Source organism: Pogoniulus pusillus, chromosome 18 (assembly GCF_015220805.1).
Source record: "Pogoniulus pusillus isolate bPogPus1 chromosome 18, bPogPus1.pri, whole genome shotgun sequence".
Classification (NCBI taxonomy): Eukaryota; Metazoa; Chordata; class Aves; order Piciformes; family Lybiidae; genus Pogoniulus; species Pogoniulus pusillus.
In genome coordinates, this window is record NC_087281.1 from 13,743,226 (window position 1) to 13,766,984 (window position 23,759).

Sequence of the window (23,759 nt, forward strand, 5' to 3'; positions counted from 1 at the left end):
TTAAATTGCTCTGTAATTTACTTCTCACAGAGCTTAATGATCAGTGCACTGAAATAAGGACACTAGTAGTATTTTATACAAGCAATGCTTGTACAAATTGAATCATGTTTCTGAAAGCCTTCACTTTTTGAGTGGGAATCTGGCTTGCCTATCTCTGTCTAAACATCTGGCAGGATGTGATTTGTGACTTGTATCACCAAAAAAAAAATCATTATATAGCCAAAATTAAAAGTTTATTTGGTAAAAAGAAAGGGAAAAAAAAAGTGGTATTGTTCCTCTTAGACTAGTGGTTGGTTAAATAGCACCAAAGTATCACTTCAATTTGTGCAGTTAAGTTTTGGACAGCAAGTTTTTGGGGGTTTTTAGCCCTCCTTGCTGTTTTTCCCCCTTCTTCCTCCTCTTCTGGGTACAGGAGTGTCTTTCTGACAACAATCACAAATCCAGCGACCTAAGAAAAGAAAGTTATCAATTATTGGGAAACTAACTTTTTTACTCACTCATCTAGTTGTGCACCTTTTACCATTCAATAGTAGGTGCTAATCGAGTGGTAGCACTTCCTTTATAAACAACCAAGGCTATTCTTTAACTGTCTTTTCTAAAAGGTACAGTAAGCAGCACATAAAATTTACCCTCCCTTGTGGACTCATTCTATGAAGAGCTGGCTACACTGATCTTTATGAACCTCTAGAAGTGCCAGCAGTGCTGACAAAGTGGTTTTTGGGAAAGAACTTTACAAACAATGCTTGAATTTCAAGTTGTGTTTTCATGGGAATGAACATGAAAGGTTCTGGGTAGTGAGCCAGGGCAGAAATGAACAGCAGTTGAGGAATGTTGTTCTTCTGCCACAGGTACAGAGTTCTGCTCCCCAAACCAGCATCAGTTATTTCAGTGCAGTCAGGCGCACAGATTAAACTAATGGCAGGGGTTCATCATCTGCTCTAAAAATCAGTTTATTAGCACACCATGTACTGAGGGAACAAGGGGCAAACAAAGAGCAGATTTAACTTTTTGTATTACTACATCTGGAATCATAAAGGCTGCTTTGGTAACTTTAGAGTTTTGTAGGTATATAATCTCTTGTTTAGGCTCAGTCAAGTCAGCCTGAAAGTTAAATGAGCCATGGAACCTATGCTTCTCAGAATGGCAGTGTACAGTATATCTGAAAGCACTTGTTAGAGAGAATACTTCAATTGCAGTACTTGGAGCCACTGAACACTTATTCATGAACTTACTATGGATGTAGTATTACATGGAAGGCCATGGCACCACCCATTATTTTCTCTACACAGCCTTGAGGTGGCCAGGTGTTATGAGTGACCAGGTAATTTAAAAGGTACAGGCTGCCTCACATCTAGGTACAGCATTTGCAGCTATGACTTTTAGGAAAAAAATGGGAAGATGAAATTTAAAGAGGTGTTTACAAATACTAACCTGAGTGTACTTTTTAAGTTTAGAAACAGAAATAATAGCACAAACACTTTATTAATGTTAAAGTTATATTCCAGCATTATGCAGCAATACAGCCTCTCTACAGGTTTCTTTTATGAAAAGAGGCAACTGTTCTCAGTGATCTGTGGATATCAAAAACAAAAACCAAAACCACCCAGTTCCAAGTGAGGTTATTCAGATTCTGTTGTAAAAGCCAATTATATTTCCTACACAGGAATTGGCAGGTTAAAGTGTGTGCAACCAAATACATAGAAATAAAGACTACTTTAAAAGTTGGGTCCTACAGTGTGAATGTTTTACTGCAGTATTGCTTGTTCCTACCCTTCATGCTTGTTTTAAGCTGTTCTGTCAAAAACATGCATATATTAATTCTGATAGAGAAAGGCCAGGACTCAGAAGAGGTAGGAAGGGAACAATTAACTCTTACTTTATTACCTGAAGGGATAGCATCAAGCCCCACACAAAAAGTGTGATAACCACGGTCACATACATCACAGAACATCATTTCTTCTTCATGGTGAGGCTGCCCGCATATAATGCATGTTTTACACTCCATACATTGCCACGGGTAAGTCTTAATCATAGCAACAAGCTCCGGGGTCATATCAAGGCAAGAAGGGTGGCCTAGATTAAAACCGATATAATTACTTTTATGTCTGAAATGAGATTTGAAATTAGTTTGCTATTACAGAAACTGGAGCTTAGCTCACCTTCTGGAGAGATCCTACAGTGCACTGAATGTGCTAGTATATGTAGCATTAAATAGTGATGGATCCTTAGCAATGGGTAAAAAAAGGTAACTGCACTGCTGGTACTCAAGTGCAGTGCATTAAGGATTTCCACAAGATCTCTCAAACAAACTCCCTTAGGAAATCTGCGTAGTGTATGCAGATACTTACCACTGTTGTCACACTGGGAGCAATGTATAAGAGCTTCAGCTTTTCCTTTCTTGTTGGACTCCTTACCCTTCAGACAAATTCCACATATAGCATTTGGAATGACCTTTGGCTGGAAGGGTAGAAGAGGGCTATAAATTCATTCCAGAAGAATTTACAGATTTAAAAGGAAATGTCATATATTTCCTACACTGAACAATTGGTCAGGGTGTGCAAACCTTAAGACACAACAACAACGGACAAGCAGTGGTACTGAGAAAGTTCACGTATCAGCTTCATAGTTTTGTATTAGGCACATGTAGTGAATTATATATAAATTGAAGCAAAAGCTTACTTCTTTCTTCCTACAAATTCATCAGCTAACACTCCCCTCAGTGTAAATTAAATGTGATACAGCATTGAGTTTATTTTTATGATAAGGAAAAGTTTGTGAATCTCCATGCGGATTTCCTGTTTGTTGAAGAAGTTAAATATGACTTTTCCTTTTGCATGGCATTTGTCCCTAAATATACAAATTACAAAAACAATAAACTTACTATTTTTATCTTCAGTTTCCAGTTATCTGGCTATCTGTGCTGTACACAGCTATCCGTTTTGCCATTCTTTCTTGAATCCAGTCATAATTGCTGTCAAAGTACATACCCTTGCATTTCATTGGTTTTACATTCATCATCTGTCTTAATGATCATCTGGAGTGCATTTGGTTCCATGAAATCCATTTAAAAGTTAAGACAAAAATAGGCCATTTCACTGAATAGCACTTGTGTATGTATTGTGTCTCAACCCAAGAGAAACACCACAGTTTTATCCCAAAGAGGAACAAAGAAGTAAGGCATTGTGGATTTCACAAACATTTCCCTACTTCTGTGAGTACAGAGCTTTGACCTCTGCATAAGGAAATCTGTGAGAAACATGGTTTAAAATTCAGTATCACTAATAAATCGACTAGTGTCAGGGTTTTAAAGAAATACTGTTGCAAATCCACAGCTATTAAGAGAGTTCACGGTGTATCATCCTGTTTTCTAAGGAACTTAATGGCTTGTCAGTAAGCAAGAAGAGTCCCAGTCAGCGACTAACCATGTGTAGGGACAAGAATGAAGTTTTAACTAAAAATGAAAGCATAAATTTATGTATATAAATTGCTGAGATATTTTTTCAATGCAACTCATCTTTAAGTGTGCCTAATTCCCTAGCCAGTCCTTCTTAGCACCTAGCAGAACAGCATCTTGACTCATTTTTAAGCTGTCGCAGAGCACTGCTTTAAGTTTACTGAAGTTTTCAGTCTGCTTTTTGAGTTAAACTGTGGCTACAGTCTGCTTCGAATTGTCTCGTCTGAAGAGTTTCGTTTAAGAAAACAAATCACCATACCAGATGTTTATAGGTAACTTCCTTCAAAAGATGACAGAGGCATTCATACAGACTTTTTTTTTTCTTATTTATTTTAAAAAAGCAGAGTCAACCTGTTTGATACATAAATATAATAAACAATAAAATAAGTCTAACATTCACAAACATCTCTACAAAATAATAAATATAATGGAAGCAAACCCACACAAACTCTTTTATTGTCAACTATCCTACATGTCCTACATGTATACCTTTGTACCCTGCTCCTCCCAACAAAAGTGGCACACGCTTAAACCTTGTCAGCGTTGCAGCATTTACCCTTCCGTTGTTTCAGCTACAATTTAGTTTGGTATTAATCTATTTCTACATAAACCAACCCTTTCTATAACAGCAAGAGCACTTTTCTAATCAGACTTCTAGCTTGTTATGGATTTGTGATTTACTGCCTTTAATGTAGAGCACCAACAAAACTAATGTGAGCTGCTTTTCAGTCACTATTCCTGCGTTAGGTATGTGCGGTTAACACTCTGATACATATAACTCTAGACACTGGTACAGATGCATTTAGAAACAATGCTTCCATCTAGTCTTCACTAACTTGTGTTAAGAAAGTGTGCATGTTAGGGGGGTGAGAATCACAGCCTACTAACAAGAAAATTCCAACAGTATAGAAGTATTTTTACAAAAATGAAAAAATAAAAATACAAATGTAAGACTATTCACATTTCGAATAAGTTCAAGTTCTACCACCATAAATGGCTTTTAGAAGCGCTATGAAAAGTTTATCAAATCCAAACAGGAAGTCACAATATCCCATTTGATTCCACTTTGCTTTCTATGTCTTCATCTTAGTGGGATGAGGAATAGAGAAAATGAATGCAGGGTCAAAATGATGACTGCCTGCTCTAAGTTTTCACTTCCATGCTGATGTCTTACTGCTCTCAAAACAAGCGTTGCCACTACTCCATTTTTATAAGGTCCTACTCTGAATGCAAAGAGTTCTATTGTCATATACAGTGACCCAAAACAGAAGTGTTATAAAATATATTTTCTCAATATATTTGAGTTTTATGTGCAAAAAAATCTCCTGTACTTTTAACAGTACCCTGTGTGTGCAATTGTAGCAGCCAGTGCTGCAGCAGACTTGCTACTTGTAGCATGATGAAAATGTAAAACACACCATAATTGTTCTTTGTTAAAGAACTGATGATAAAAATGTTTCTATATAAAATACATTATTTCTTTTACCCAAAAATAACTCAGTGAAAATGTGTGAATCCTGCAATACTCATAATGTGGCTATAACTATACATTTGCATGATGATGTCGTAGCAAATATCCTTCAATTTTAACTACATGTAACCAAAAGATTACTGTCCTACAAAAATAGACAAATATTAGAGAGCGATACAGGGGAAAAAAAAGTATTACAAAGATTTTGAATTCACAGGGACAACATTTTAAGTCAGTTAAGCCTCCAGCTCAAAGCGCCCTATTACTTAGGCACATACCATTATCTGGTGTTTTTATAGACTAACAAACATGAAACCTTCAGTCTCACCATTTAGAACAGCCGACGTTACTCGGCTTACTGAAAGCGTTTAAATATTCCTACAAACAAGAAAGCCAATCCTCCCACCTTTCCAGCACAACATCACCACTTCTGACTTATCAACCGCCTGCTGGCTGATGCAGGCAGGGGATGCTGACATTGCAAAGATGTGGCACTTTAAGTTTACAGTAATACTAACTAACACAATCCATGATTTTGAACCAAAAGGTAATTGCTTTGGGAATCGATCTTCAAAATGCAGTGCTGCATACTACCACTCCTCTACAATTAGAAGGTTCAGAACTTTACAGAAAGTTCTGTTCCACCAGTTTGCTATGCATTCGTAAGGCCATTAAATAGACTGGACTAATCAAACACTTGAGTATCTCACAAGCAAAGCGAGACTTCTGTAAACCAGTGGCACACGATCCCTAATGTCAAACTAAACAAAGCAAAAAGTAAATTTCAAGCTCCATCTTTGGATTTAACGTTCATGGGAATATTGGTATGCATTCTGTGTTAACAACAATTTGCAAAATCACATATAAAAAAATAGACATATGGTACCACAGTCTAAATCGCCATAGTTTGCATATTTCTTAGTCAGTTCCTGAAAAGAAAACACAACCAGAGCTTGCTACCTGTTATGAATTTGTACAGATACTGTATGTAAATTTATCAAAGCTGTTGAACTGTTGGTAGAAATTAGCTTAACATAAGTTATAGTTTATTTACTATTAACTTGGTAAACAGAGATAGTAAATATTTATGAATATAAAATGCAAGCCATCACCAGCTCACATTTCTCGGTATGTAGGATCTTGTCACTGACAAGTGTTCCTTTCTCCATAACCTCTTACCAAGAATTCCTGATAGCTAATACAAAACCATATCACAATGTAGTGTCTTCCCTCATTATGGGTCTCTTCCCATTCCCAGTTACGTCAATGGAAAATTCTCATTCCTTTCAGTGGAACAGGACTAGGCAGTAATGTGTTTTAAAAGACTTATATTCAGATCCTTTCTTAGTATGCAGAATAACAACATACCAATAACAGGTGTCAGTTCCCCTTTCTTCTGAAAGGTATTTTTATCTTAAGTCTTAAAATCATTATGAAGTAATATTGAAGATTGGGTCTTAGGTTCGGCAATCACTGCTTGGCAGCTGAAACACATCTTCACATTCTTACCAGGTTTTTAGTTTGGATAAAAGCATATTGCCCATAAATATTTCTAGATAGTATGAATTACATAAAAAGCTACTTTCCATATACTGTTAAAGCGGTTATGTAGTATTGCCTCTACAACTACTGTAAGACTTGCGTCCTACACATATTAATATCTCAGCATGAAAGGCTGCATTTAAAATACAATTAACATTGTAATAATATGTTTAACCACATAGCTGCATTTTACAGCACTGATCTCTTGCTATGCTGCCATACTAAATAGTATTAAAAAAATACTGGATGTTGAATGCTAGTTTGTAACTGGCAAGTCATTCTGACTGCTGTGTTCAGGCAGACAGAAAGATGCAGAGTTCTAATGATAAACCCATAACGGATTTTTCTCGAGTTACTGCCTGAGAATCTGAGAACTCAACAGAAACAGAGGCCACTGTATAGCTAGGGTAAAGGAAAGACCCACACGAAATAAAAGCAAAAAGGAAGTAAGGAAGCAAACAGATGAATTACACAACAGGAGAGCAGCTAGTGAAGTACAGCAAGCAGAAGTTTTGCATTATTGAAAAAAACAAATATTTCAGGGAGAGGCTGGTCAGTAAAGAAGTTCAGTCAGGGGCTCTTTTCTTCTACCTTGTACCCAGGAACTGATTTGGATAATACAGAACGTTTGGAACCATCTTTTCTTGGAGTAGTACTTTTGTCTCTTGTTTTTTGTCTTCCCTGAAAAGAATCCTCCTGGTTGTCTGTGGCGCAATCACCTTCAGATACATTGCCAGACGAATTGTCCTATAATAAAAATACCATAGCTATATTTTTTATTTTTTGGATAGACAGACAAGTCTTTCCTATGCCTCTTAGAGACAACTAAGGTAAAAGAAGGATACATCTTTCCTTCTGCAAAAGCATGGGGTACATCACAATCTACAACACTTTTGCTCATAATCTCCATCATCAGGTTTTAATCATGCTAATAGACTGATTTCAGCAATAGCAGTCACATTTTCCAGCTGGTCTTGATACCAGAGTGGCAACAACAACAGCCCAATTCTTTGAACCTTTGTTCTTTAGAAAGAAGTTAGTGAGAAATCCACCACATTCAAGATGTTGTTTACAAAGTAAAGGGCCAACAAAAATTTAGAAGTATCCTTGTACATTTCAAATGTACAGCCAAATAGCACTGCCTTGAATTAAACACATGAAGGTTTTTTTCTGCCACCCTCATCTACTATTTTCACCAGGAGTGATCTCAGTATTTAATTTGGATTGCAGCAGCAGAATGTCATCAGAAGCAAAATACACTTCAATACTTAATACAGAAATAAACAACAGAATTTATGCTGCAGTTAAAGTGTTTTTTTTCTGAGAAGTGAGGAGGCAAGAAAGAGGGGAAGAGGTTCAAAGAAAGAGAGATATTGATGTAAGCATAATTAAGAGCAGCAGCACAAGATTTTTCTCAGAGAAGTGTTAATACAGGCCTTCAAAAAGCTCCAAAAGATAAAAATGTTATTAATCACATTTATTGCAATAAAACCCCAAAGCCAAATTAACAATAGCACCCTACAGTAAAACACACTCTGTACAAACATAATAGTAATCAGCCTACACCACAGAGCCTAAAATAAAACTAGAAAAAAAACCAGACATAGGGCAAAGGGAGAAATACAACACAAAAGCATAGCAAACCATGTGGCAACAAGAAATGGTGTGTCTCACCATAACTTCAGGGGAAGGGTTACTTAGGCCAGGCGCATCAAAACGCTACAGAACAGGAAAATTGCTACCCGACTCTGACTGTGGAGAGGGTGAAAAAGCAAAAAGCACATTGTAGGACTCACCAGGGAGATCTGATGAATAGTAGATAGCCAAAAGAGGCCTGACAACTGCCCACTTCCATGTTTAACAGGTAGTTTTCCTGAACAGTATGTCCCAAAGACCAGCAAAGACCCCCTGCTCCCATAGCCAAACCCACTTCACAGGTATCTCATCTTAAGTTTTCCCTACACTCTTCCAACACAAGGACATTTTCCTTTCTGCATTCCATCAACAAAACAGCTTCTGAACTTCTGTGCAAAATGAGAGTCTGCCCAGTCCAGTCACTTTCCTTTACCATTAAAGGGAATGGAAGTCAATGGAACTGGAACTGTAAAAAAGCTGGTGTGATTAAAAACGAGCTAGAAATTTTGGTTTAACATGCTAAATTTACATGATTTTTTTTCCTCAAATAAAAAAGGTGCAAGTAGTAAGGGTGTTTTAACACCTGTATCTCCCTTTTTAGGCTGAAAGCTGGCATAAATTGTAAGTGTCGTATGAATATCCAGAACAAATGCTTATATAACAAAATTTATCATCATATATACCCAGCATCTAACACGTTCATCAACTAAACTAAGTGCATTTGTGATTTTAGATTCTCTTAAAATGAGGGTAAAAATTCTGGAAAGTGGCACCAATATACCAACTACAGCAATATACCCATGGTTCAGTTGTACTCTGACAATTTCTCTGAAGCTGAACTGCCTTTCAGCACTTAAAATACTATCCAAGGAGGTATGTGAAAGTCTCCCTTAACATTTGTTAATTTTTAGTAACAGTTAGCTCTGCATTTACATTTACATTAACAGAGAAAGCATAACAATCTTTAAAGATGCACTGTAAAATAAAACTGCTTTTTACCTTCTCTTTAATTTGGAATAAAGTGTTTCTGCACTTAGTACTCCCTGCTTCTATATCACAGGAGTAAAAAAGATATAAGGCTATCAACACAATTGCTTTAGTGACAGATCTGGAGGGAGTTGAATAGCAAAATATGCTGCAACCTTAACAAAAGTGTTCACTCTCCTCAGAAATGCTAGCAACTTCTCATCGGGGAAAAGGTCACAGCAAAGAGCTGAGGTTGGCAAAAGTCTTCAAGACTTCTTTAAAGAGGGAAGAAAGGGCATGGAGTTCTAAATATGGAGAGCAAGGTTATAAAGTACTAAACCAGGGAGTAGGATTCTTCATTCTGCAAATATTAAAAATGCTACTAAGAAACTATAGGAACTAATAAAAGTGAGGGAAAGGATTTTTTTTGTTGAAGAATACTTTCAGTTTGTCTCACCGAACTGCCTTTGGTTTTCCGTTTTTCATCACCTCGTCCTTCCTCTGCATCATCTGAATCTCCATCACTGTCTAACGCAGGCAGCTCTGGATCCAAAGGAGGTTCATAAAGAGCTGTGTTTAACGGCAAGTAACGAAGTTCATCTGGAGAGTATCTAATGTCAAATAAAGAAACACATAAATAGAATTAATTCATGTGTATCTTATGAATAAATATGAAGTCACACAACATACAGAGACTTCAAAGAGAGAAAGAAAAGCTCCCTTTTATCAGGAAAGCACATAACAAGACTCTGAAAACATAGCAAACATACTAGTTTCTCCTCACAAATATGATGCTAGATATTTGTTGTCTTTTTATAGCAAATATTTGTGGAACAGAAGAAGTGTACATTAGCCATGTTCCAAATGTAAGTCATTTTAAGAGGTCACAGAACCTCTGAACAGTTTAACCAATTCACATTACTATGCCAAACAGACTACACACTTTGTTTATGCATGTACAGTGTCCACATTGCATGTACCCAGCAATTCTAATTGAGGGCACACAAACAGCTTAAGTCATAAGCAAACGAGGAATACAGCTATGAGTTCCCTGATTATATGCATTTTTTTTGTTCTTCAATAAAAACACAATTTCAGAAGAATATGAAGATTCAATCACATTGCTTGTGGCCAGATAGAGCTTAACTTGTGCAATCTACTTAAAAAACCCACACACAGAAATGCCACGAATCAAATACCTTAAATACTAAGGAAAAAAAAGGAAAGTTCTCTAACTATTATGGATAAGCAGTATAAGAAATAGGATATTATTTTGATTTATATTTTGAAAGGTTGTGACCTTCATTAAGGATAAGTAGTTTCACTTGCAGCTTGTAAGTGCAAAGTTAACAAGGCAGCTAGTATTTTTAATTCATTAATTTAATAAAACTGAAGTCTTTCAAGAATGTCTTGTAACATGCAAATTCAAAGGTGGCTATACAGCCACACATGCCGGCATGAGGAAGGAACAGGCAGATAAAAAACTTCTCTACAGAAAGCTGTTCATATAAATGATGAGTATCATCTCTGTTGTAGAGATGGTAAAGACGCAGGCAACAACTTTCAAATCACTATGTGTTTGTCAAATGGGAGCATGCCACTGGTAAGGTCTTAAATTTGTGCAAGCACTCAAGTATACATTTTTCATTAAATGTAAACATACAACTATCAATATCTTACTCGCTCACAAATCCAACATTAAATTCAGCCCAAACAACCAGTCATTTTCCTTCTTTTAATTAAAAAAAGCTCTCTATTTATTTTTTTTAAAGGCTGGTAGTACTGGCACACAGCAAACGATCACAAGCCAGCATTACAACACTTTGATGTAGGAATGTTATCTCAGCACACACACAGAAACAGATAAGTAAACACGTGATGGTGGTAGGAAAGAAATCAGTGTCTCCTTTTACAACAGTAAACATCTAGCAAGCCAAATCTCAGGCACTGCAATACATCAACAGAGACAGTATCCTTGCAGCCAGTACTGCTTTTGTTGACAAAAGCTGTCACACTATGCATCTACTAAACTAGCAAAAGTCTCCAACATAAAATTAATTCAGAAGCTTACAGTAAGTACACCAAAATGTTTTCCATCTGCCAGATAAAGAGAAAATAGACCAGTGCAACAGTGTCAACAGTTAGGAAGCTTGTAAAATACCTTTTGTAGTACTCCTGGAACTGGCCGGGTATGAGAGCCACTGGATAAGGACTAACCTTCGTTCTCTCTGTAGGCAAGATTTTGTATTTTCCTTGAGGCACTTGGATAATCTGTATTGTTTAGCACAAAACAATGATGGTTTTGTTTCACATATAACCTTTTGAGCACCATCTATCCTGGCAGCTATTTTTTAACTAGACTGTTTTATTGAGTTGGAGCATTTATCCAAGTTCTCCCATAGGAAATCCAATTCATTAAAACAGTAAGAGATCCCATTCACAAAACAGCATAATGGATGAAGTCAAATCACTAAGTACCTAGTGAATTAAAAGATACTAGCTACACCTACATTTAACAGTGTATTATATAAAATACTTTTTAAAAATAACAACTGAAACAGTAAACACTAAATTTTGTGACTGGCATCTTTATTATGAATTATCATTACTGATCCATAGCGGTCGGGGAGCAGTAAGAACGTGTCCATCCTAACTCTGAAACCAGATTGCACAACAATAAAATCCCATCAATAATAGGAATATGTGGGAAAGAGCAGTTTATAGAGCATCCTTCTTTCTGTTAGAGAAAAATAAAACTCATTATCAACTATCTCATCTCTAACCTGGGTCAGTATCTGAAAAATGTAAGCTTTCCACAATAGACTGCCAAGTAATCATTTGCAGAGACAAGTTTTGCTTTGTTGTCTTAACACAGACAGGATAGTCCTCCTTCAAAATTCTACTTGTTTGTTTGGTTTTTAATCAGCATAGAAGCATGAACTATATCCAAGCTAATAAAAAATACACAACACCTAACAAAAACAAGGACATAACATCGATGGCCAAAAAGAACAATGGCACCCGGGGATGCACTGAGAAGAGTGCAGTCAACAGGTTATAGGAGGTTAACATCCTCCATCTACTCTACCCTGATGAGACCTCATCTGCAATACTACACCCAGTTCAGGGCTCCTCAGTTCAAGAAGGAAAAGAAACTACTGAAAAGTCCAGTGGAGAGCCACTAAGATGACTGGAGAACTGGAACATCTACCTTTTAAGTAAAGGCTGAGAGCTGAGTCTGTTTAGCCTGGAAAACAGGAGATTGAGGGGGGATCTCTTAATGCTTATAAATAAAACTAAAGGGCAAATGTCAGGAGGATCGAGCTAGACTCTTCTCAGTGGTGTCCAGTGGACAAGGCGCAGTGGACAGAAAGCAGAACACAGAGGTTCCCTGTAAACATAATGAAAAAAATCTTCACTTTGAGGGTAGCAAAACACTGGAACAGGCTGCCCAGAAAGGCTGGGGAGTCTCCACCTCTGAAGGCATTCAAAACCTGCCTGGACATGTTCCTATCTGATTTCATCCAAGTGATCACAGAATCATAGAACGGTTTGGGTTGGAAGGGACCTCTAAAGGTCATCTAGTCCAACCCTCTCTGCAGTAAGCAGGGACATCCTCAACTAGATCAGGATGCCCAGAGCCCTGCTGAGCTTCAGATCTAGCAGAGGTTAGACTAGGTGATCTTCAGAGATGTCTTCCAATCCATACCATTCTGCAAATTCTGTGACTAGCAGCAATGATTCAGAGAATAGTTTAATGTTTTACTCTAGGTATTGTTCAGGTAAAATTTTTGAGGTATTCCAAAAAAGGATTAGCCAATTGCATGAGTAGACATAATAATAGAAGCTTCTAAGTAAAAATCCCTCTAATTTTATGCTACTAACAGTGTACTAAAGACACAACAAAGACTGATTTTTTAAGCTTCCTGAGACAAGTACTTTCAATTAAAAAAAAACAAGTTTTCACACTAACTCCACGAGATTATTTTTAGCAGTATTACTCATTTAACAGCAAAGCTGTTTGAAGTCCCTACATGACTGAAACAAGACTAATAAAAATCCTTGTAATAAACATACTTAAAATGGTAGCAAAACAAACTTCACTACGATAAGCAAGGAGCCACTTATTGGCATCAACAAGAAACTTAAATCTGCCTACATGCGTCTGTAAATCAAAGTAAGCTCTTCTTTCTTCCATTCGTTCTCGGTTTAAATTACTGTTGAATTCTGCAGCTTTCTTGGCAGCTTTTTTAATATATTCTGGAACTTTGCTGGCTTCTACTTTCTGTGTGTTCTGCTGCTGCATTTGCTGGAAAAAAAAACAATGTTATTAATTCATATGCATTTCGCTATCAGTTTGAAAACAGTCTTTTTCTTATACTCCATGCATTACAGATACAGATCTGGTTCACCTATATGACAGTTAACTTACAGAGTACTCTTTATAATGATCTGTTATTCGCTGTCGTTCTTTCTCTTGCAGTATAACAGAATACTCAGCATGCTTGGCAGGGTATTCTTTAATCATAAGATCAATTACTTCATCACTACGCAAGGCTGTTAAACCTGAAATAGATAAAAGCAATAATGATGCTGTCTGGCAAAACTCACTGTAGGTTATTTATATCCCATGATCATCACCTCTAGTTTTTGAGCAGTGAAAGACAACCACCTGCTACACACAACGCTGCTCACTCTTTCAACCAGGAGCGACATATAGCTTTACAGGCTGATTAGGAGTTTTCCTCTAACCCAACGAGCCGATGCCCATTCTTTCTACAGGAACTACAGACCCCATTCACATCAACTCAGCCACCTACTCCCCTGTGAGGCAGAACCTTTGCTCTAAGTGGGATCTGGTGAACTGTTAGTTTCAGTTTCCAATAATGGTGAAGTGTTAGTCCTGTTAACACGCAGAACCTTAACTGAAATTAGGTTTACATAACCTCTCTATACAAATCAAGGAACAATCACTGTGAGGGCAATTCAGAGCACCAATCTGCTCCAAACTCCCAATTGCAGCATTTGAAGTTCAGTAATCAGTATGTTTCTGTTTGCAGTTACAATGTAGAACTCTTCCTTTAGAAGTTCCAATAAAATTATATCCAAACACTGACAAATGAACAGAAGTTGACTTATGTTACCACCACTGACTATAAATATAATCTTAAAAGATAGGGATAGTTAACTCACACATCTCTACTGGACACATGAGGCAGAATATAGCATTTTGCTTCTACTGATAAAAATTAGATACTGTTCTCTCCTGCATATTTAAGTTAAAAAAAGATAAAAAAATTCAAGTGAGTTGGCAATTAAGAAATAAATGTGGCATATCAAAGCTTGTTAGTATACAAAGTGGTGCTACATTTACACAGACTCATGACTTATATAAAAAAATGAGACAGGCATTGTTTAATCTCTAACATGTTGAAGCCACAGGTATTAGCAGAGGAAGAAAAAAAAAAGTATTTTGTAATATTTTTTACACCAAAGCTCTCTCAATATAAATCACAAATTACATCATTGCTTTTTAAGTAAAATATTTTAATACACATCCTTCTAGCTTCTAACAAAAGCTGTAAGACCAGTGTTTGCTGATTTCCAACTGACTTAATAAAACAAAATTTATTTACCTTTTCAACTAAAAAGAAAATATGTTCTCCTTTCCAGAAGGAGAAAAAGGTCCCAAAATTTAAATTACAACATAGAAGAGATTTTGCTCATTAGAACAGATCCAAATTTTACTTTTTAATAATGAATCTGGAATACTGATACTCCATGGCCAACTTACTCAAGTTAATAATAAATCAGTTTTCATTTCAGCATTTACATTTTAATTTGAGAGTGATGCAATTCTTCTCTATGAAACAGAATCACATTTTTGGTCTGTCATATTTTTAATACTGTAACAAGGAATATAACAATTTCTTACCTAATGTGCACTGAGTCTCTGTAATAACATTTAGTTCTCTGAGGTAGAGCTTCTCCTTATGAGATAAATCTCGTCTTTCTAAATCTCCACAGAAAACAAAAGAGAGAATAAAAACATGCAGTTACCCACTCCTCCACTGGCATTGTCAAAGTATTTTGACAATTTTATTTCTGTTCAGTGACAGCCTGTATTATGCTACTATTTCTATTAAAACTGTAATTTTATAAATTAACTTTAAATTTAATATACACTGTAGGAACACAGTCCATTTTTCTGAGTACCCTGACCCTGAAGAAACCTGACAAAAGCTCAGATGCACAAAACGCTATCAACCACTGAAGGAACATTCTTTGTTTCTTTTATTCTGCCTTCTAAAATAAATTTCAGGACAGAAGGACCAGATTTGACTATTCTGAATAATGAAGGTTCAAATCTTAGAACCTTCCAGATTGTTTTTTAATTCTTCCATGGTGTAGAAATGCTGCCATGCTTCAGGAAGTGGAATACAGAGACACAGCTACATAGTAAGAAATCATCAAAATATTTAAAATGAAGATGGTTTTCAGAAGGTACTTACTGAACTAACCCCCAAATCAGACCTGTTTACTAATTTCCAGTGGCACTACCAAAACAAGTCTTAAATTATCTCAAAACCAAGGAGATATTTTCAATATGCCAGTAACAAAAATAAGAAGCACAACACATATAATTCAGGTCTGGTTTTGCCAGGTCATTTTTTAAATCAGTTGGCTCATGCTATAGTGAAAGAGACACATCCAAATGATACAAGGACAAATATTTTCATAAGAAAAGCATTACAGATAAATACCTGGATATTTTCTTTTAAAGGAAGTAACACCCAAATATTCACTGACTTGCTCCTGAAGCATATAGTATTCTCCTGTTTCATCTGGTGGCCACTTGTATTCTATCAAGTTTTCAGCAGGAAAATAGCTGTACCTAAGTATAAGAACAACACTACAATGAATGCAAGAGCCCTTAAGACAGATACTTGCAGTTCTAGGAATTACTGAATTTCTATCTATATGTCAATGAACAACATCTATGAAGTTGGACAAATTTAGGACACTGCATTCCTGTTTCCCCCTTCAGCAGTCACCAATGTTCTGAGAAACAAAACACAAAGAAAGGGAAATCCATGATAGCAGAAAGCTATGGACCAGGAAAAGCAGATAAAAATTTACTCCAAACCTTGCAATTATTTGAAAACATGTAAATATAGATTAGATGCAGCATATTTTGTGTTGTTTTAGAATAAAATCTCTTACAACAGTGAGAGAAAAAGACAGCTTCAATTCAGAAAGACGTAAGAATAAAAAACAAGCAAAGAAAGAAGAGCACACTGAACAATACAGTAAGACTAGGAATACAACAAGTAGGAACTGTAAAACATAGTATTTACCCAAGGTCTTGACTAGAAGTTTCACAGCTCCGAGAACTGTCCCCTGAGCCCATACGTCGTCTTTTGGATGGCTGGCTGCCATCATTGGAATTTTCTTCTGTGTCATCCTGAGAGGAAAACAAAGATGAATACTAAAAAAATTAAAGAGTATTCAACACATTACGTAAAACTTCAAAACATAATGTGAGGCAGTCTATGGTTTAAATACTCTGGCACCTAAGGAGAATGGGGTAGATCCTCACCTGTTGTGTAGGTAGAGTACCGAACAGGCAAGAGCTGAGACTCTGACCACCAAATTCATTGTTCTTGACGTAAACTGTCTATGGCATTAGTATGATCAGACAGATGCAGACCCAACAAACTTTCCTCACAGTCAGGGATGAGACTACTTCAATTAATCAGGCCAGCTCTCAAGGGCAGAGCAAAAACATCAGGCTCAGGAGAGAGCTGATGCTTATAGCATAAAGGAAAATATTAACAAAAGTAACATGGGAGTTTACAGACATAGGGTAAAATAAAAGGAATGGTATATGGCTTACAAAAAGATATGATTACAGTAGTAGCAAAGACTTGTCTTTTGTGGCAAAAAATATAAAAATTGAAGTTGTACTGCAATAGATACAGGACAAAACAAAGCTATTACAAGGGAACATTTATAAGCTGACTTACATTATCACTATTTGAATTCTGTAGTATCTATATAAACAAAAGGTGAAGATAATAAAAAAAACCAAAACAAAGCATTAAATAAATCTAGCAGAATAGCAATTCAGTATTTTTTCTTGCATTTTTCACTGCTTTGCTGTTCAATACTCCTACTCACATCATCAGTTCTCCATGCACTTATTGACCACCCTTATGTGACTAAGAAACTGAACACAGAAGTGTTCAAGTGAATTACCTATGCCACTAGTAGCTGAGCCAAGCAGATATCTAAGTGAAACTCTTAAGTGTAGTATGAAAGAATCACATTTTATAACTTCTGTAAAGTTTAAGAAGTTAGCAGCCAGAAAGAAATGGACAAAACCCAATTGTACTTATTAAATGACAAGAACAATTATTAGGTCTGCCTTCACATCTTTCACTCCAGTATGTTCTACCACCTCACTTCAAATATCATTTAAAAAGATTCACCAAATGTGAATACATTACTTTTGTTATGTAGAATCTCACAGTACTAGAATTCAGACAGGCCACAGGGCAAAAACATCTGTCTCCTGTACTTTTGGGTTGTTTTTCAGAATTAGTTTTCTTTCCTTTCTTGTGGAGTAGCAAGAAAGTCAGAAATGTAGCAGAATATGAACAAAAATAACGAAAAAAAATAGGCAAATTTAATTAAATTGTGGGGTTTTTTTTAAATGAAGCTACACTTAAAGAATGAGGTAACCAGCACTTCCCTGAGTAATACTATTTCCTACTAGTGTGGGGAATACCCTATATAAACTCAATTAGACAAATCAAGCAACAGTTCCCTATCGGAACACTATCACCCAAGTATTTTGTGACAATGTTTCATCAGTAGTACATCCCTACTTACCATGCAGAACATTATTGCACACCAAACCTTTTCAGCTATTAGGTAAAAAAACCAACAAGGCCAAAGCCATGCTTTCCTGTACCACAGCTGCAAGACTTGAAAACAATTTTGAACAGAGACTGAATCTGACAGTTAAGAGGAAGTGCCTCACGTCAGTTTCTCCTTTTGCTTTTACATTTTCTGTTATTAAAATCCAACATTGTTAAAAATATGAGTACCCATACCACAAGAGAGATATACGTCCTCCACTTCTGATTTCTCAACTGCTGAAATTTTTAGCAAATTCAATCACACAGACTCCTAGATTAAAACAAGCACTTTACAGAAGAAGTATTTGTATTGTACTCTAAGGCATGCTGTGGTTCAACCACTTTTAACTGTCCCAAAAATAACAGGGAGAGCCTGGTGGCTTTCTTTATAGAGGAAGTCAAACATCGCCCCAAAAAAGCCACTTCTTTCCTTGAAAATGCATGTTTATCTAAAACAGAAGTCTGTCAGACCTTGCAAAATAAGGAGCTCCTGGTCCGTATATCAACTACATGACCTACTTAACGTTCCTTTATTAGACAGTCAGAAGGCCTGAACTACCAACAGGTCTTTCAAAAAGTAACTGCCAATCCACACCCGAGCGCGCAAGTGCCAGACGCCCAGGCAACGCCGGGAAAAGCGGGTACGAGTCAGCAGGCCTACGCACAAGAGCCTAAGACTAGACACGAACTTTGCTGGGCGCTACGCTAGGGCGCTCTCACGGTCCGGAGCGACCCGCGGCGTGGCACTCGGCAAGGCTAAGGAGTTTTGGAAAGAACGGTCCCCTCCGGGCACTCGGACAGGCCTCGCCCTCGCAGCCCCGGACTCGCACCCGAAGTTCGGCCCGCGGCACGGGAAAGCGCCAAACACGTGAAAAGAGGCGGCCTGCTGACACATGTATCTCCTGGAAGTCATGAAACGAGCCCGGAGCAGGCGTCGGGGTGCTCGCAGTGCCTAAACGGGGGCCCAGTAGAGGCCTCCCGCCGAGGCAGTTGTTGCGCCGCAGCCACAGGCCGCCGCGCCGGGCCTGCAGCCCCACGGCCGTCGCCCGCTCTCACCTTTAAGGACTGGGTGCCGGGCGTGGCCGGGTCGCTGTCGCAGAGGCGCGGGGACAGGACGGCCGCCATGGCCGCCGCGGGGGCCGCCGCCGGTTGGCAGAGAAGCAGCGCCGCCGCCGCGCGACCCGGCCTCGCGCCGCGCCCGGCTCCGCCCCCCCTCCCCCTGCGGGGGGTGGCAACGGCCCCTACCGGCCAGCTCGCGCACGAGCGCGGCGGCTCGTGCAGCTCCTGCTCCGCCCCCCTCCGGGCAGCCCGCGGCGACCCCGGTCCGCGCCGCCGGCCTGACGCCCGGCCCACCGCGCCAACGCCGCCGCGCGGGCCCAAGGCCAGGGCCCCGCCGCCGCCGCTGCCGCTGCCGCCGCGCCCTCCTCCTCCCGCCGCCGCCGCTCTGGCGGCCGCGCGGCCCAGCCGCGAGCGCGAACCCGAGCCACCGCGATAGCGCTTGGTCAGCAGCGCGGGGCGAAGGGGCAGCATCCCCCCGAGATGGTTAGCGTCGAGCGCCTCCGCCGCCGCTGACCAGCGTGGGAGCTGGCACTCAGCAGGGCTGGGCTGCTCCAACGCCAGGCTCCCGTCTCCGGGAACGTCAGCCGGGGACGAGCTACGTTTGTGAACCATCAGCCCCCGCAGGAGGGGTGTACGAGGGGGCGGGGGGCGCGCTCGCCCCTGCGAGGAGGGCGCTCGAAGCCAGCCCCGCCGCTGCGCGAAAGCGCCGAGCCAGCTGCGCGCCGGGATGAGTCCTACTCCCACCGTTACGGCCGAGCAGAGGCGGAGCATTGCACTCCCCGCAAGAAAGACCCCCAGTCCCACCGGGGCGGCGCGTGTGCCCGCTCGCCCGCGCGCAGCCGGGCTCCGTGGCCGCGCACGGCCCCCGCTCCAGCGAACAAAGCGCGAATCCGCTCCCCAGCAAGAATCCCGCCGCCGCCCCCAGGCATTGGCCCAGCCTCTCCTTAGGCAGCTCCCCGCTCCCTGAGCTGTCCCCGTCCCTCGGGCTTCACCCGCAAGCGGCTCCGAGCAGGCTCAGAGCCGCGCAGGCCACGGGGTGCACAGGAGCAGCAGCAACGCCCGCGTCTGCGCCCGCGCGCGTTCACTTTCAGTTCTTCACAATACAACAGACACGGCAAAGGCATCGCACTTGGTGCCTGCACACTGGTCTGCCAGAGTCGTGTTTTCCAAAACACAATAATCACTGACCTTGCTAAACACCGACCGATTGTCACTAGCCTCGTTACTGACCCCATCATCCTCCTGCCGTTGTAGTCAGAAGCCATTCACAAAAATGACCAAACTTGCTGTCCTAATTCAATGCTAAGCCACCAGCCTGAGCACAGCTGGCCACTTGAAGTGAGTTTAAGGACCAAGGAAGCCAGTGACTTGCACTTACAATTCATCCAAGGCAAACATAGAAATTTGTGCAAGTGCAAAACACAGCTTCCCTCCATGCAGTGTTTCTACACAAACTGGCATTTCATCACAGATATAACCAGATAAAAATCTGGATACTATCATTTTTTTTTACAAAAACCACACTTTTAAGAATGCTGATACCTGCAGTTTATTGTAAACATTCATTAGCACCCTAGGCAGACAACAGATAACATTCAAAATTTTGCAAAGTTTGGCCTTACACCAGCTGCTCCAACTTCCACAGCATAGTGTTATGACAGATGAAACCCATATGTACTCAACCATATGCATTTCAGAAGCATTTTTGGGGAGTCTAAGATTTTCCAACAGAAAAAAAATGAGCAAAATTATCTCAGCTGTATGCTAATTTCAATGTGCCAACAGTATTGGTACTAAAATCAGTACTAAAAAAAATGACATTATGAAAAGTTTCAAAGACACCTGATATATGACACACAAAACCAGGTAAGCCTTTTAGAGTGCTAGTCATAGTAACATGCCATTATCAAAGCTAGTGCAATAAATGTTTCAGTCTCACATTTAGCTGAAACCCAAGTGTCTCTCTGAGCATCCCAGACCCATCTGCTGGCAACCTAAAGGAAAGAAGAAGAAAAAGCCATTTATTAATCTAAGAGGACAGTGTTCGTTTGCTTTAAAAGGTTATGTAAATACCAGCAATTACATGATGAGAGTTACAAAGTGCAAAGTTAAAGTGAAATCGACTAAGTTTCACTCAATGTTAAAATACATGTTCTTCCTTCACAGTAAAGCTTCCACCCTAATATACCCAAAAATGTCTAAAGCAAAAACTCTGTTCTCACCCATGTTCACTGTTAGCACTTCAACTTACTGTAACAGCACCCCCTCAAAAGCATCACAAGTAAACACTTATTTTCAGAACATATACAACTAGGAAGTCATGTCCTCCACTCCTCCCATCTTACTCCAGCATACTTGTGACCTGCATTCTCAGCTTTTTTTTTTTTTTTTTTGGTAAATCTGTTCTCAAAGCTAAAATGTGTCAATTGACTGACAGAATAAACATGTTTCCCTGGAGAAAAGTTAACTTGGACCTTTCCAGTAATCTGTCTTAACCGACAGATCCTCAATGTACAACTTCAGAGGCAGCACCAGATCAACAGTCCCCACAGAGATTTCCTTACTGAAGCTGGTAACTCTTGAAACACTGTTTCACATAAACCACTAAACCCAGCTATGGTTTCATCAAGTTTTAAGAGCTCATGATGAATACTCTTAAATAGTAATGCTCTCTGACAATTTGCAAGGTACCTTAAGTGTTCTCAATGACAATGGGAGCTTGCATACATGTACATTTACATATGACACAAGAAAGCCTAGAATACTTTTCTTTCGGGTTAGAGTTCAGGTCACTTGTTAATTTCTAGTCCCAAATCTGTTTGATAGCAACAACAGTTGGAACAGTTTCCATCCCTTTGTCCGCCCCACCTTCCTTTCCACGTCATCCCACACTAAAACTGAATGGCATTTTACGCTGAACGCGACAACCCAACTGGAGATCAACATACACTGAAAGAAGTAAATTCACTGCAGTCATGCAATAAACTGGCACAGCACACAGCAGAAATAATTGTTTCACAAAGAAGAGCATCATCGGGCTGCTTACCACTGTTACTGAACTCAGAAGACAACCTTCTAAGGCTTAAGAATCACAGGAGTACCTTAAATTGTTACCTGGCATACTACTCCCCATAAAGAAGCCAAACGCTTCAAAACCATCTCAAAGTAGTTAATCTGTTGAATGCACCTTGTTTTCAGATTACAAAAGGTGTCATGAATAATTTGTTTGCTCACATTCATTGCCTGGCCTGCCTTTTCCACAATCAGTACTGACACCACATACTTATAACGGTCGAAGTCCAATTCTTTCACAGCCTTTAATATTTCTTCTGAGATTGAAGCACACAAAGAAGGACTAGAAACTCCATCATATTTGGCCTGCTGAAGTTTATTCTATCAAAAACAAATTTGAAAGACCTTAGTTTTCATACTGATAGTCTTTTTCCAAAAACTTGTTTTCATTATAAAACATTAGAAGAATGAGTAGAATAGTGAGTATCGATGATGCTCTCAAACAGCAAAGGCTCCTAAAACATTTTGTTTGGGTTTTGAAAGTGACAAACATGTCCAGAAAAATCTCCATTTAACAGGACAGCATTATCCATCATTTGAGATCATTTCATTGGAAAATAGCATTACTAATACCTGTTCCAAATATCCAAAGCATGTCTTCCAGGCAGCAGAATTACAAGGATTGGTTATGACTATTCAAAGTGTCACTAACAACTACATAACATCTCAGATTGTTCTCCTTTATCTTTCCTTAATCTTTGTATGTGGCAGTCAGACTGGTAAGAGCACCAAGAATATTTTATGCAGGTCATGTGGTATTAGTAAAACAAACTGAAGGAGTAGAATTTCACAAATTCAAGACCAGGATCTTTGGATAACTGGATATTTTTCAGATTAATGTGAATTCTGTTACTGCCCAATTTGATTGAGAAATCACAGAATCAATGAGTAAGAGTTTAAGAAGCTTCAGCTCCATCTTAATAGCACATGCTCAGTGGCAACCTCAGAGGCTCTTAGAGGCTCTTCCACATTTTGCAAAATGGAGCACATTCAGATAACATTTCTGTGCCAAAACTCTAAGTCTACAAAGATTTAAGTAGATGATTATTTTATGCAACTCACACATTTCCATTAATACAATCTTTTAGACAGCCTACTTTTGCAATAAAAGACAGTTTTAAAAAATACTATACCATTAGTATTACTTGAGCTTTGTCTCTTACTAAATAATCTTGAAATTTCTTATGTGGCTCCAGTCTGTATGTATTAGCATATCTTATCTTTGCCCTCTTAGCTCTGAATGCCAGTTGTTCTCCTTCCATAGAATCACTCAATTTCTCCTCTTCCATTGCAGCTGTAACCAAAGCTTTGTAATTTGATTGTATCTTTTTTTCCCCCTTAGGTCTGTGCAAAATAATAAAAAAGTTTACATCATATGTCAGCATTTAACAGACTCTAAATAATACTTTATTGTATATTGTTAAGAGGAAAAAAAAATAAGAACGTTATGAAAAATGCAGAAAAAAAACAGACAATGGATATCTTTAATTCTGGTTAACTGCTCTAACTGAAAAACAAAAATAGTGGTTAACTTCCTCTCAATTTTAACTTTTTTTAACCAAAATTCAAATAAAGCAATTCTGTGATGATTCTAAGTCTGCATTTAAACACAATCAGAAACGCCATACAAGCACTC

The 23,759-nt window shown here is 38.9% G+C and overlaps 2 protein-coding genes across 4 annotated transcripts; both read right to left on the minus strand.

Moving 5' to 3' along the window:
• Positions 1-211: 211 nt before the first annotated feature.
• Positions 212-19,966, minus strand: PHF10 (PHD finger protein 10). Of its 3 annotated transcripts, none has more exons than XM_064158467.1 (12): positions 19,049-19,189; positions 16,427-16,533; positions 15,833-15,963; positions 15,004-15,081; positions 13,501-13,634; positions 13,228-13,377; positions 11,230-11,339; positions 9,526-9,679; positions 7,059-7,214; positions 2,349-2,457; positions 1,885-2,073; positions 212-448 (listed from the first exon to the last, which is right to left on the minus strand). In XM_064158467.1, exons 1-12 carry the CDS (start codon positions 19,115-19,117, stop codon positions 363-365), a joined length of 1,473 nt encoding a protein of 490 aa, XP_064014537.1. In that variant the 5' UTR covers positions 19,118-19,189; the 3' UTR covers positions 212-362. The 3 variants fall into 3 exon arrangements, with proteins under 3 accessions (XP_064014537.1, XP_064014536.1, XP_064014535.1); XM_064158466.1 differs by having other exon boundaries at positions 15,004-15,087; XM_064158465.1 differs by lacking the exon at positions 7,059-7,214 and having other exon boundaries at positions 15,004-15,087; positions 19,049-19,966.
• Positions 19,967-20,576: 610 nt separating this feature from the next.
• DYNLT2 (dynein light chain Tctex-type 2) lies at positions 20,577-23,437 on the minus strand. Its single transcript, XM_064158468.1, has 3 exons — positions 23,257-23,437; positions 22,286-22,444; positions 20,577-21,045 (listed from the first exon to the last, which is right to left on the minus strand). Exons 1-3 carry the CDS (start codon positions 23,410-23,412, stop codon positions 20,935-20,937), a joined length of 426 nt encoding a protein of 141 aa, XP_064014538.1. The 5' UTR covers positions 23,413-23,437; the 3' UTR covers positions 20,577-20,934.
• Between the last annotated feature and the right edge of the window lie 322 nt (positions 23,438-23,759).

Excerpts from the sequence above, each read along its gene's own strand:
- PHF10 (XM_064158465.1), bottom strand. The coding sequence starts at position 19,822 with ATGCTCCGCCTCTGCTCGGCCGTAACGGTGGGAGTAGGACTCATCCCG. Across the intron at positions 13,378-13,500 it reads ATCATTATAAAGAGTACTCT|CAAATGCAGCAGCAGAACAC; the intron begins GTAAGTTAACTG and ends TTTTTTTTCCAG. Across the intron at positions 11,340-13,227 it reads ACTTTGATTTACAGACGCAT|ATTATCCAAGTGCCTCAAGG; the intron begins GTAGGCAGATTT and ends TAAACAATACAG.
- DYNLT2 (XM_064158468.1), bottom strand. The coding sequence starts at position 23,412 with ATGGAAGAGGAGAAATTGAGTGATTCTATGGAAGGAGAACAACTGGCA. Across the intron at positions 22,445-23,256 it reads AAGCTCAAGTAATACTAATG|AATAAACTTCAGCAGGCCAA; the intron begins GTATAGTATTTT and ends TGTTTTTGATAG. Across the intron at positions 21,046-22,285 it reads AGGCAGGCCAGGCAATGAAT|GTTGCCAGCAGATGGGTCTG; the intron begins GTGAGCAAACAA and ends TCTTTCCTTTAG.